General features: G+C 42.8%; 2 protein-coding genes across 2 annotated transcripts; both read right to left on the bottom strand.

Annotated features, from left to right (window-relative positions):
- Positions 1–1,292: 1,292 nt before the first annotated feature.
- LOC134881111 (high choriolytic enzyme 1-like) lies at positions 1,293–4,594 on the bottom strand. The gene is made up of 8 exons (XM_063908253.1): positions 4,418–4,594; positions 4,015–4,060; positions 2,773–2,925; positions 2,573–2,690; positions 2,322–2,500; positions 2,046–2,127; positions 1,481–1,609; positions 1,293–1,389 (listed from the first exon to the last, which is right to left on the bottom strand). Exons 1-8 carry the CDS (start codon positions 4,484–4,486, stop codon positions 1,386–1,388), a joined length of 780 nt encoding a protein of 259 aa, XP_063764323.1. The 5' UTR covers positions 4,487–4,594; the 3' UTR covers positions 1,293–1,385.
- Positions 4,595–5,507: 913 nt separating this feature from the next.
- On the bottom strand, positions 5,508–11,416 carry gtse1 (G-2 and S-phase expressed 1). The gene is given in 13 exon segments (XM_063908242.1): positions 5,508–5,787; positions 6,474–6,590; positions 6,775–7,135; positions 7,254–7,463; positions 7,604–7,664; positions 8,119–8,484; positions 8,576–8,711; positions 8,913–9,013; positions 9,016–9,073; positions 9,189–9,882; positions 10,013–10,070; positions 10,150–10,219; positions 11,301–11,416. Coding segments are annotated over 12 exon segments (2,271 nt in total). The 5' UTR covers positions 10,172–10,219; positions 11,301–11,416; the 3' UTR covers positions 5,508–5,700.
- Positions 11,417–13,544: the final 2,128 nt, after the last annotated feature.

Genomic DNA, 13,544 nt, shown 5'->3' with positions numbered 1-13,544 from the left:
ACTGTCAGCAAGAAAGACGTGGAAAATAACTTCACGTTGTTGAGGTTTGAATAAAGAGAATACCTTTTATTTCCACCATTAGAGAGCCAGTGTCCTCCTTGAGTTCTACCGAAGCTGGAACCCTGCATGATTTGCTTGTCAACAAGACTGAGAGATAAATTAAATGATGCTAAAACTAGAAACACTCAATAGGAAGTCAGTCGGGGTGTGTGTGCAGCTGTTTTCCGCTCACACTGATTGCAGATAAATAAACTCCTCTCAGCTGATGGATCTGTTCACCTTGATGCCAGGTGCTGTTTCCCATGAGAGAGTGGAGGGTGCCGGAGTGGACATTACAAAGTGATTCATTGATTTTACATTTAACACTATTTTTTTTACCAAAGGAATTGTTAACAAATGTGAAAGAGATTCTCCAAAGTCTGGGATATTATTCTTTGGTTGGAGCTTTTTTTTAAACTTGAGTATTTCTGTAGTTTAGTAATTATACTTTTACCAGATCTAAGTTAATAAACACAACTACAGAATTACAATCTGATACATGTTCACACTTCTGCTCTACGGAGGAGGATCAGGGCCACAGGTGAGATTATTTTTTTGCAATCTGAACAAAAGTGACACTTTTTATTAAAATGTTGACATTAAAGTCAGAATACAGATTTTTTTTTCTCTCTCTCTCAATTATTTTTCAAGTAATTCTGACTTACAAAACAGTAGTTTACATGTGGCCCCTAATCATGTGTCTCTAATCCTCTTTTAGCCGTAACCCTCTTCCATAGTTTAGGGGCCACATGAGAAATTGAGGCAGAATTCTGAGAAAATTAATGTAAAAAATAATCCTGACCTTTTCTCCGAAATAAAAAAAACAAACACTTTTGGTCAGAACTTTAAAAAATACTTCAGTCCGGCCCTTATCCTCTTCTGTACTACTCCAAATACTCTACACACGTTCTACTTGTACATTATTTTGGCAGCTTTAGTTACTTATCACTTACTTAAATACAAAATCAACCAATGATTGATGATCTGCAGCAACCAATAATCCAAAAACATGATATATACTTTGACTTTTACTGTGCATTTGGTATGTAAGGTATATTTTGTGCTAAATTTGGAACACTGACACTAAAAGTAATACATTTTTAGTTGAAACATAAAATATCCTGCAGCTTTACCACATCGATTTTCACCTCTACACACCTTTCGTCAAACTTAAGTAGCAGAATTAAAATTCAGGAACATTTTCTCGAGTACAAAAGTGTTTACCAGCGCACAAACTACAAACTACATTTCACTGAAGATGTTTGAAGATTTATTATCCACACACTTTCTCAGACTGTGTTATAAAGCGGTGCTGTGATGTTGAAGTTGTTCTCAGGGTTTCTTCCTCACCTGTTGGAAGAAGAAACACGTTTAAGGAGACAAACACACTTTTATTTGACCTGAAAACAGATTATGAAGGGAAGCCAGCGCGCCGTCTTACCTTTGACATTTGTACAGCGTCTTCAGTCTGCTGATGTCGTTGCTGCTCATCTGGTTGGCCGTGCCGAACTCAACGTTGGCGTTGGGGATCGGCATCATGGTGGGCTTATTGTTCCCACTGAAGGCATACCTGGAAACATTAAGGGTGCAGGGGTTTCATTATTATTGGCTTGTATGTATATGTATGTATATAAGAATATATATACATACATATAAATATTTATGTTTTCCCAGATCATGACTTTTTTGTCTGAATTAGAATTTTTGTTTTCATAAGTTTGACTTTTCAAAAGAAATTCTCTGAATTCAAATGTACCCCAAACTATATACATTCTTAATTGTTCTCACCTGTCACCTTTAGTCCAAGCAACGGTTTTATCCAATAAAAGTGACCTTTCAAAACCCTATTCAGCTGTTTTTTGGGTCCCTAGAAGCACTTTTCGGGCTCTCATTACTGCAATTTGAGCCTCAGTTCTGCACACAATTCATTGTTTTTGGTAAACCACTCCTTTGATTTATGTCCATAAGATGCCTTCATAAATGATGCTAAATGAATGCTTGGTAACCTGTGGTACTGCATGACGGAGTTGTAGTCGTATGGTGTGTTCAGGTTCAGCGTGTTGATCTTGTCGAAGGCATACGCCCAACCTGAGGGGACGACAATCACACCGAGGGTCAGAAAACACAGACATTTTTCGACCTTTGAACTTCGAGTTAGTTTTGGATTAGATGAGAGTCAGACATTAAAGGGCTGATCATAAAGGGGTTTAAAGTGACAATATTTTAGCTATGATTTCAATGAATCCCTTATTGTTATTTCTTAATGCTTAGAGGTTACAGACCGGACTGGATGTTCTCCCACAGGATCCGGATGTGCTGGTCCCGGTCGGAGCGGCACTGCTCGTGGTTGAAGCCGAGGGCGTGGAGCAGCTCGTGCTGCACCGTGCTGTGGTACAGGCAGCCCTGCCGGTCCAGAGACAGCGTCTGAGAATAACCCCGACGCCCCACGTACGAGTAACAGCTGCAGAGAATAAAAATAACAAGAATCAGAATCAGGTTTTCTGCCAAGTAGGTTCACACATACGAGGTTTACCCGCTGTCTGACTGGATGTTCAGGTAGTCTCTCTGGCCGGAGTGTTTCACGAAGCGGATGCAGGAAACGTCGTGGAAGGAGGTCAGGCCGCGCTCGATGATGGCGCGCTCACGAGAATCTGAGAAGTTAAAAGGAGGTCAAGGGTCACATTCACTCCTCTAGACTTTCCTTTGCAAGCAAGACAAAATTTAGTCTCCTACCGTAGTGCGAGGCGATGACATAAGGCACGTAGACTCTCCCATCTGCGGATCTCGCCCACATGCAGCTGCCGGAGGTGCAGGGGTCAGCGTTCCTCTCGTTCTCGTTGTCATAAGCGATGTCATCCATAACGAAGGGCTCCTTATCTGAGCGCACTGCAGGAGGACAGAAACACAATACAATATAGATAATGTAGTAAAGGAAAGAGCAGTGATGAACGAAGTCAATGCCCTTAAATATACACACTTTCAATGAGGAGTAAATAGCCAATTACACATTTATGTAAATTTCTTGAATGAATAAAATGAATCGTGATGCTTCTGTGTGAAAGTAACATTCAGTTAGCAGATAGGAAGAGAGATGCACTGAAATATAAAGGTAAATACACATATCAACACTAGAAAGAAGTCTATATGTAATAAATATCAATAGAATAGTTTATATAAAGTATAAAAAATAAATAAGCATAATCTAAATATAGCAAACTATTACAACTGCAATAAAATATACAATGTTTTTGTGCAAATTCAATCGAGTCATATTAAATGGTAACAACTAAATTCAAATCGTGCTTAAGTGTAATACTTGATACGCAGTTTTATTCCACCACCAATGTTTTCATTGTAGCTCATTATGCAGCACAGAGTCGTCTTATTTAGCTCATATTTCCCATTTAATTGATTTATATTAGGGACTGAGCACTGGGATCCGGGTACGCTTCAGGAAAATCAGTATGGGACTTATTTTCACAGCTCTGTAAGAACCAAATGGAGAACCGAAAAGAACCGGAATCGTTCAAATCCAAACGGTATGTTTTGTATTGTGTGTTCCTGTGTTGCACTGTGTTGTAAAGGAGTCCTGTGTAGTGTTGTTTAACACAATGCTCTGTTATTATGTCCCTGCATGCTTACAAATTACCTCTGAAAAAGAAGAACTTTGCAGATTTAGATTTTGTTCTCGGAATTTTACTTTTTTCTCAGTTTTCTTTTTTGGAGAATTTGGATTTTTTTTCAGATTTGGACTTTTTTCAATAATTCGACTTGTTTTCATAACTTAGATTTTTGTTCTCAAAATTTAAAATGTACCTCAGAACTTGACATTATTTTCAGAATCCTGACCTTTTCTTCTTAGTATTTGACTTGTTCTCAGATGTTGACTTGTTTTTCAAAATTGCACTTTCTTCTTAGATTTTGATTTTTTCAGAATTGCACTTTTTTAAATAAATCTTTTGCTTTTTGACTTACCGACATCTTTGTTGGCCCTCCAAAGGAGCTCAGAGACGGACAGCTCCTGGATCAGAGGTAAATATACAGTATGTACATATATATTAAGCACTTGTTGAATGTCCTTTTTACAGAAGCTTGGATGCAGGAAGATTTCTGAGAGCCTTTTCTATTGTGAATGTACTTTCTATCTCTCTGTCTATCCCATTAAGTCACTAGTTTATGTCCCATATTGTCCAATCGACGTGTGACGTTAGATTATTTACCATCTAGTTTTCACAGGGGTCGTCAAAGCCAGATTTGACAAAAAAAAAACCTAGATTTTTAGATTAATTGCAACCAAAAAACCCCCACATTTAATCCCCATTCAATCCTAGTAATAAATGTTGTTCTATTTAAGAACAGATATCAAAACGACCCTGACCTGCTCCTCAGCCCAGCTGCAGTCGGAGAGCGCGAGCAGGACGAGGACGCTGAGCGTGAAGACAGCCATGTTGCAGCCTGCAGGTGAACAGTGCACTCACCTGGATCCTGCTGCTCTTTAAAGCCTGCTGAATGTTTATTATACAACAGCTGAGAAAAACACTGTGATAACATGCTGCTCACTCCCACCTCTGCTCAGATAAAATATCATACTTTCTGTGACCCTGTGAGCGTGAGCACACCTGCTCCATGTTCCTACAGAAGAGCGTGGGCGTTTCCAATATGTTCAATAATCTTCACAACACTTTAATCTGACTGCTTTTATTTAGTGTTTCAATACTCATCACAGATACATGATACTGTTCTACCTGGTGCACTGACAATAACAACCTTGAGATGTCCCGCCGCTTAGCCTATCACGCTCAATGAGTTGGCGCTCTAGCCAATAGAAGCACGAGTGTTCCATAGTGATGTCATTCGGTTCTGGCAGTTAAAAAAAAAGTCCAGTGGAGGCGTTTCAGGAAGTGTGTGGGAGCAGGGAACACAGGGATGTTATCCTTTGCAGACCATTTACATGCACTAAAACTTATATTACACACACACACTACAGGAGAGGGGAAACCCCAAAAGAATATTAGGGCCCCTTTAAGAGAGGGCATGAAGACATCACACGTTTTGATGAATGTATACTCTGTAGTGTCAGGAGAAGTGCTTTTTAAATAAAATGCACAATTATTATTCAGTACTTTAAAAAGTTACGGGTTTGTAAACTGGTCCCACATTGAAAAACTATAATGTTTTAATGCTCCTACATTATTCACATCCCCGGTCGGACTGGAGAGGTGCCAGTTCACCTCCTGGTCCCTGCAAGGTGCCCTTAAGCAAGGCACTGAACCCCCCCCACCACCACTGCTCCCAGTACTAGGATGGGTTCAGAGCCATTATGCACTGAGAACTCACTGAGACCACAGTATTTGTACTTTCCCTTAAGGAGTACTTCTTCCACCACTGGTTTTAAATATATATATATTCTGTTAGTTCGATGTCAGGTAAACTCCAGTCAAAACATCACAAGGTAAAAAAACCAGTCGTGACATTTACCACATTTATTCAGACATCAATAAGAGCAGCGAGACTGGGACAGATAAAGGAACAATCAGGTGCCGGAAAACCTTCAGTTACCTTTGAATATTTTCATCATCTAAAATATAACATTCAGGAAAGGCTTCGCTGATAAAAACTTTAGGGGTCATCTAATTACATTATGGAGGAGGAGGGGGAGGGTCAGAAGGAGAGGTTGATGAGCGGAGCGTTGTTCTCCCTCTTGTCTTCTGGACTCCACTTGATGAGCGGAGAGGTCAGGTCGATCAGCTGCAGGAAAATAAACTTTATTAACACAGGTGGAGAAAAAAAGAACAGGAAGGAAATAAACAAAACAAACATCTCAAAACAGACTTAAAAGTCCAAAATATACATGTCAGGGGATTTTCAAAAAAAAAAGACAGTATGAGGCGCTGACGTCACTTACGGCAAAAAATAAGCCCCGCCCACTTTCAGGTGTAAATCCTGCATCAGAGCGAAGCGGGAAATAATAGTGTCTTCACGTCTTAAAGCTGCTGAGTCATATATTGCACCTCCAACAACAAATAGATCCAGAGCTCCGGTTTCTTTACTTCCTCTCCAGAAAAAAGGAGATTAAAGAAAGGATCAGAAATCTCAGTCTCAGTGTCAGCCTGCTGCCTGCCACTCGTCCCCCGGCAGACCCACCGGACATCCATCCCCTATTTATTCTCCGTAAGCTGTCTCTGCCGTCTGACCAGACATCTGACTCCATCTCCATATCTCTGGACTCATTAAACCCTTTCTGACCAACAGAGATATTGTTTTCTGGCCTTTAACATTTTACGGGGGGAAATCTGCATTTTGAATCTCGTTGGGCTTACAGAGTGGAACTGTTCCTGCAGGATTCTTGCTTTGAGTTTGTTTCTTCATACTTGAATCCGCTTATTGTAAGTTGCTTTGGATAAAAGCGCCAGCTAAATGTAACTTGTCAGTACCTGAGTGTTGGTGCAGGACTTGTTGCTGGTGCGGATCAGGTCGGGGGTGTTGGTCAGGTCGATGAGCAGCTTCTCCTGAGGGTGCAGCATCGGAGTGGGGAGATCCAGCAGGAGAACCTGCGGAGAGAGCATGAGGATCTGTGAACTCTCACATAACACCCAGGCAGTGAGAGTGCTGGTACACAGAGCTGAGAATTAACTACAGCTCAAAATTCAACGTGCACTCCCGTCAAATTTGCACAAACATATTTTTTTTTAGCCCTGCCACGGGTGTGTGCATTCATTTTGCGTGACCTCTGACCTCCTGTGTCTTGTGGTGGCGCTCCTCTTTAGTTTCCTGTTCGATCAGGTTCCTGCTTGGCTCTGATTGGCTCTGAATCGGGGTTGCAGGAACCGCGCTTCCTAATTGGGTGTGACTCGGGGCTCCAGCCTCTGATGGGCTCTCACTTGGTGCTCCAGCCTCTGATGGGCTCTCACTTGGTGCTCCAGCCTCTAATTGGCTCTCACTAGGTGCTGCAGGAACTGGTCTCTCTGATTGGTCGGGCTGTGGGGAGCTGGTAGGCGGGGCGGCAGGGAGCTCCTCTTCTTCCTCCTCCAGGCAGAAGGGCTGGATGACGGGGACTTCAACAGGCTCCGCCTCCTGCACCTCCATGGGGGCGGGGCTACAGAAACATAAAAAATAAACAACCGAATGAGACCCAAGATGTTTCTATATTCTTTAGGAGAAATTTGCAATTACACTTCCTTTCTCCTAAATATATACCTATACGCCTGTATTACCTGCAGCTTCGCTCCCTCATGATGGGGGCGGGGATGCAGGCGGGGTCAGGGTTGGATGGCAGTCTGCTGGGCCGGCTCTTGGTGGTGGGTGTAGCCACGGGGATGGCGGACATCCTGCGCTTCACAGGGGTGGGGAGGGCGGAGGGGCGCCGAGGCTTCAACTGCAGAGACTTGCAGCCACCAGCAGAGGGCGTCAGAGGGCCTGAGAGACTAAAGGAGAGGGTTAGGATCAATGATCTGCCAGAAAGGAAGTTAAATCAACCTAGAAACAACTTCAGAATCCAGACTCAGCACAGAGAAAAAGGGCAGGTGTTGGTGGTGTTTTATAAGAAATATTTAGCGCCACCTACCTGTCCACGCTGCTCACTGACGTCAGCGCCTTCGGCTTCAGCATCTTTGAGACGTCTGGAGCTGAAACAACAACAGAATGAGATCATGATACATAAAGTCAGTAAATTCAACCTGATCATTTCTGAAGGACCAGAATCCTTACTCCAAAACTGTAACTGTGTCTTCATTTATTTCCTGTAGTGCTCCAACATACTGATATACACCTGAACATCAGCAGGAGAGGACTCTTTAAAGTAGAGACACTACATACTGATATACACCTGAACATCAGCAGGAGAGGACTCTTTAAAGTAGAGACGCTACATAGTGATATACACCTGAACATCAGCAGGAGAGGACTCTTTAAAGTAGAGACACTACATACTGATATACACCTGAACATCAGCAGGAGAGGACTCTTTAAAGTAGAGACACTACATACTGATATACACCTGAACATCAGCAGGAGAGGACTCTTTGACAGAAGGTGTCCCTCCATGGTGAAAGAGTGACGCTCCTTTTAAACTGCTCTCACCATCTCCATTGCGGACTCCTCTGAATCCTCCGCCGGGGGTCAGAACGGCGAGCGCCTCTGGTTTGGATCTGCTCCTAAGTGCGCTCTGAGGCCTGGCGGGCATGGAGCCGGTCTTCTCCAAACCCCTCTTGGCGGGCGTGGACTGCACCGGCGTGGAGTCGGCTCTCTTCAGCAGCGTCGACCTGGCAGGTTTGACTCCCTCCACCTCGGGCAGCTTCCTGTTCTGCAGCGACAGCGAGCGGCGCCCGGCGGAGGCTGGCTCCGCGGTGACGGTGGAGCGACGAGGTCGGCTCTGAACGGCCGGTCTGCTGATGCTGCCGGGGGCGGGGCCGCTCACACTCCGGTTCAGAGAGGAGTTCAGTCTACCTGAGAGGAGGGACAACACCGGGGGTTACAGTCGGATAGTATTTAGGTTTCTAACTGAGAGAGCAGCAGCCATGATATGCGATTAGCGTACCTTTAGCCGGGGACAGAGAGATGCTGGAGTTGAAGCTGGACACTGAGGACGAGGAGGAGGAGGTGTTGTTCCTTTCCGTCATCCGCCTCCTCTGAAGAGGTGGAGCTTTCACACTGGACATGTTCCTCAAGGCACTCTAACGGACCAACAAACGATACATAAAGGAAGTGAATCACAAGACACATGAATTAATCAGTTTAGTGTGTTGGTCTGTAGATGGAGCTGTCTGACTACAAATCAGTATCAATGCATCACATGCAAGGGATCTGACTCCCCATGATAGATCCCTTTTGAACAGAATCGGAGGATGAAACCGATGTGTGAACAGGTGTGTTACCTTAGTGGGCGGAGCCAGCATGTGTTTTCCCTGAAGGCTGGAGTTGAAGGAGGAGTCACTGATATCGGATGCCACGCTCGCCGAATCAGAGAGCAGATCTCACTCGACCCCGCCCTGCTGGAGGGGCGAGATGATGGACTGCGCTTCCAGCCCCCCACCGCCTGAAACAGGACAAAAAGAGCCATCAACACAAACTCTTTGAGACATATCAGATGAAAGGCAACAAAGACTGAATACACCTGTGACCTGACAGGTAAAAAACAAACTCTCTCCTACTTTGCTCGGTGGCTGCAGTCTGGTTTTCTGCACTCCGCTCTCTCTTGTTGGGGCGGCCGGTTTGCTCGGCAGCACCACACCCAGCGCCGCCCTCCCCCGCAGCCCTGTCCTGAGCTGAGGCTTCACCCCTGCCATGGGACTGGAGGTGCTGAGTCTGGGGGCGGCAGTGAGGCGGGAAGAGGATGACGATGGGTTGGTGGAGGTACGCCTGGATGAGGCTGTGTTGGTGGACGCTGGTCGGGATGATGGCGCTGTGTTGGTGGAGGCGGGTCGGGTGGATGAAGCTGTGTTGGTGCTGCTTCCTCTGAGCAGGCGGCGCTGAACGGCAGGAGGCAGCTGCTTCATGGGACTGTCCTGCACGCAGAAGGTCTGCCGTTTGATGGGGCTCAGAGCACTTGGGGTCCGATCAAGCATGCCCAGTTTGGCCTCGGTGTCCTGGACAAACTCGTCCCTGTGAGAGGTGGTGTCGGTGGTCACGTCAACGCTCTGATTCAGTTTTCCACCCTGCAGCTGGTCAACCAGCTTGTGTGCTTCCTGACACACGGCCTCCAGCTGATCTCCACTCAGAGGACTCCAGCTGGCCCGGACGCCGCCGACACCCTCGAGCCGAGACGCCACGTTTACAGAGACGCACCGCTCCGTATGGCCGACCGGACCGATGAACACCTCGTCCTCATCTTCATCACCTTTCGAGCTGCAGAAAGAAATATCAACCTTTAGTTAAATTCACTTTTCCTATTGTTCTGTTTTTGTATAAATGTTCTAGTTCACGTTGAAAAAGATCTGACCAATTTTTGTATCCCAAACTGTAAAGTGTTTCTTACCTGGCAGGTGACAATGAAACATCAAAGTCAAACTTCTCATCAGCCAGAAAGAACAAATCTGTATGGAGACACAAACAAGGGTTATAAAAGAGGTTATAAAACACACACACACACAGACTCAGTTAGTGTTAACCTACTGCTGTTAGCTCGACAGTCCATCCCGATGTTGTTTCCTCTCTGTGGGATACAGATTGATCCGGATCAGACCTGCGGCGGCACATTAACACATATTATGATACTGTACAATAACTCTGACAAACAGACGTGGGAGACATACTCAGATCTTGTACTTGAGTAAAAGTAGAAGTACTCAGATGTTGTACTGTAGTTAGAGTAGAAGTACTCAAGATCTTGTACTTGAGTAAAAGTAGAAGTATTCAGATCTTGTATTTGAGTCAAAGTAGAAGTACTCAGATCTTGTACTTGAGTAAAGTAGAAGTACTATGGTCTTGTACTTGAGTAAAAGTAGAAGAACTCAGGTCTTGTAATTGAGTAAAGTAGAAGTACTCAGATCTTGTACTTGAGTAAAGTAGAAGTACTCAGATCTTGTACTTGAGTAAAGTAGAAGTACTCAGGTCTTGTACTTGAGTAAAGTAGAAGTACTCAGGTCTTGTTCTTGAGTAAAGTAGAAGTACCAGAGTGTAGGAATACTCTGTCACAGTAAAAGTATTCTAAATGTTCCTCCAGTGAAAGTAGAAAGTACTCTCATCTAAATGTACTTAAAGTAGCGACAGTAAAAGTAGTCATTGTCTGATTGGTCCATTTCAGAATAATATCTCTGATATGTTTTATAATGATTGATCATTAAAGTGTTCTCAGAGCTGGTAAAGGTGCAGCTAGTTTGAATGGCTTTGTATACTGCAGGGTAGCAGCTGAATTTACTCCAGGTGAACTAAAGTCTGATTTAAGGGAGATTATATTTACCATCATTAATCCAAATCTGCCTAGCAACTAAAGGTATTATTAAATGTAGTGGGAACGTACCATATTTACTTCTGGAGTGTAGTGGAGCAGAAGTACAAAGTATTATAAAATGAAAATACTTAGGTACAAGTATCTCAAGTGTATTTAAGTAGAGAACTTGTCGAAATGTACTTATTTACTTTACACCTCTGATAAACAGCTAAAACACGAACGTTACTCGTTATGCTAACTTTTAGCATGCTAGCCCGTTGGTTTGCCAACTAGCTGAAGCAAATGTTAACTCGTGTTTCGCTCTGAATTAGGAATAAAACATGACGGTTAGTTCACGGAAGTCACAGTGGCATTACATTAAAACACAACAAACCTGAAGCTCCTCTGAAAACTCTCAAATCTTATTTTCTGCTCCGCATTCAAACGGCGAGACGAAAACACATCAACCACACACATTCAAATCTGCTGCGCTGCTGGTCAGGTGACCCGGACGCGGTCAGCGATTGGCTGGAAGTATGTGACGCAAGCGCGAACACAGTTGTGGGGATTGTAGTCCGTAGAGGAACACTCAGTTTTTATCCAGGATTTATGCAGAGGTGGAAGAAGTACTTGTATTTTTCTCTATAGATAATGTCCCTCTCATTAAGTACAATCAGTGGCGGCTGGTGAACATTTTTTTGGGGGGGCGCAGTTGGGCGGCACGGTTTAAATAGCACTTTTTAGAGGTTTAGCTTAAGACAGTTGGTTAGGTGGCTGCGGCCACATTCGTGCTTCTTACATTTTTGTGTGAAGTGCTTTAGATCCTTCATCCCGGTTGTAGTCCAAAGTGTTTCAGTCCCAGGACTTTGAAATAACAGACAAGGGAAACAAAAAAAGGCATTGCTCACTGTACAACCAGCTAACCAATTCCTCTTAGCATACAAGTTTGAGGAGAAAGTCCGAGTGTAGGTTCTCCCGCGATCAGTGGTCGTCTGTTGAATGTTTAAATCCGGACGCTCGGGTCCCAAGTCTTTCAATTTCTTCTTTTCGACATCTGATAGTCGATGAAACGGTGTTTTAAGTAGAGCTTGCACGGAGTTCTCAGCCATCGATGTCGCCATATTCACTCAATCTAAGTTTCAGCTAGCTACGGTGCTGCTCTTTACGCTTGTGGTTAGGGAATGATAACGATGCTGATTCGCCGAAATAGTCCAATCGCGTATCTAAGAATGTCACATTGAACTAAGAAACAATGCCATTGGCTGTGGGCGCAAAGATTTGCGCCCACAGATCTAAGTTTCATCCTCCAATGAAAAGCTATCCTTGCTAAAATGACTGAGAAAAGTATAAGCTCTCCTATAGACTCCCATGTTATCGGCGCCCACGGACGGTAGCCGACCTGCCTATTCTCAGAAAAGGCGAATGGCAATATATTATGTCCGGACACATTTTAGCGGTTCTTGACAGTGGTCTCCCATACACATTTAACCCATAAACACGGTACATTTCTTATTTCAATTATGTTGTATATATAACGTTTTTTAACTCAAAAACTCAGGGTGGGCGGCGCCCAAGCGCCCACTATTGACGCACCGCCACTGAGTACAATTCCACCAAAATGACTTTTTACATTTCCCCCCCACTGGTTTTACTATGTTAATAAATGTGTTTAGCTTATGAAACAAATTATTTCTGAGTTGCCAAAACCCAAACTACGTCTCCCTATTTTTAAATATTATATTTGTATTGTTAAATTATTTTTTAAATTGTTTAGTAATATTTTGTTTTATGACATTTCATCGTTTGGGTTGTCAATTACAGTTTTTAATCGTAACATTGTTTTCTTTACATTAATAATATATATTTAAAAATTTTTTATAACTTTCTTTTTTTGTTTATTTTGAATGAGTATTTCTGTAAATATTTTTATTTCTTTAGTATTTTATTTATTTTAAATGTCTTTATATATTTTTGGAAAGAATGTTTTTGTTGTATTTTATGTTTGTTCCAATTATTTAAAAAATGTCCTGTCATTTTTTTTATTGTTTTTGAATTTCTTCAATTCTTTTATAAATATATGTTTATTTTATTTTTTCAAAGTATGTTTTTATTATTGTATTTCATTAAAAAAAGAATCAGATTCTTTGCTTGAGTTAAAGTTGTACAACCAGACGGTAACAATATTCAAGTAAAGTAAAAGTACTGCATCAAGAATGTTACGTAAGTAAAAGTATTTAAGTACGATTAGGGAAATGTACTCTAAGAAGAAGATCCCTGCAGAAGGTGATACAATTGTGAGCTGGAGAACACAACTCAATGGTTTAACTGGGAAGCTTCCAGGAATTCATGTTGTGCAAATTCTCCACCAGGGGGTAGGGCTGTTGTTACCTGTCAGGCAGTTCAATCTCCATCAACATCAGTGAGGATCAAAGGTGGATTGTAATTAAGTCCATTTACCAGATACTGTACTTAAGAGGTGCACTTCCACTCAAACCAACGTTTTACTTATGCTGCACTACAGAAACTCATGAAAAGGACAACGCTACAAACATGTAATAACTTCACGGAATATAATGCAAGCTGTAGATTATTTTTCTGTAGTAAATAAAGGAGAACTAGATGAATACGGTGTCATAAA

Source organism: Eleginops maclovinus, chromosome 2, assembly GCF_036324505.1.
Source record: "Eleginops maclovinus isolate JMC-PN-2008 ecotype Puerto Natales chromosome 2, JC_Emac_rtc_rv5, whole genome shotgun sequence".
In the NCBI taxonomy this organism is placed as follows: Eukaryota; Metazoa; Chordata; class Actinopteri; order Perciformes; family Eleginopidae; genus Eleginops; species Eleginops maclovinus.
This window is presented reverse-complemented; position numbering and strand designations above follow the sequence as displayed.

Coding starts and splice junctions, on each gene's coding strand:
- LOC134881111 (XM_063908253.1), bottom strand. CDS start 4,486: ATGGCTGTCTTCACGCTCAGCGTCCTCGTCCTGCTCGCGCTCTCCGAC. Junction 4,061..4,417: donor GCAGCTGGGCTGAGGAGCAG/GTCAGGGTCGTT, acceptor CCTCTGATCCAG/GAGCTGTCCGTCTCTGAGCT. Junction 2,691..2,772: donor TGTCATCGCCTCGCACTACG/GTAGGAGACTAA, acceptor TTAACTTCTCAG/ATTCTCGTGAGCGCGCCATC.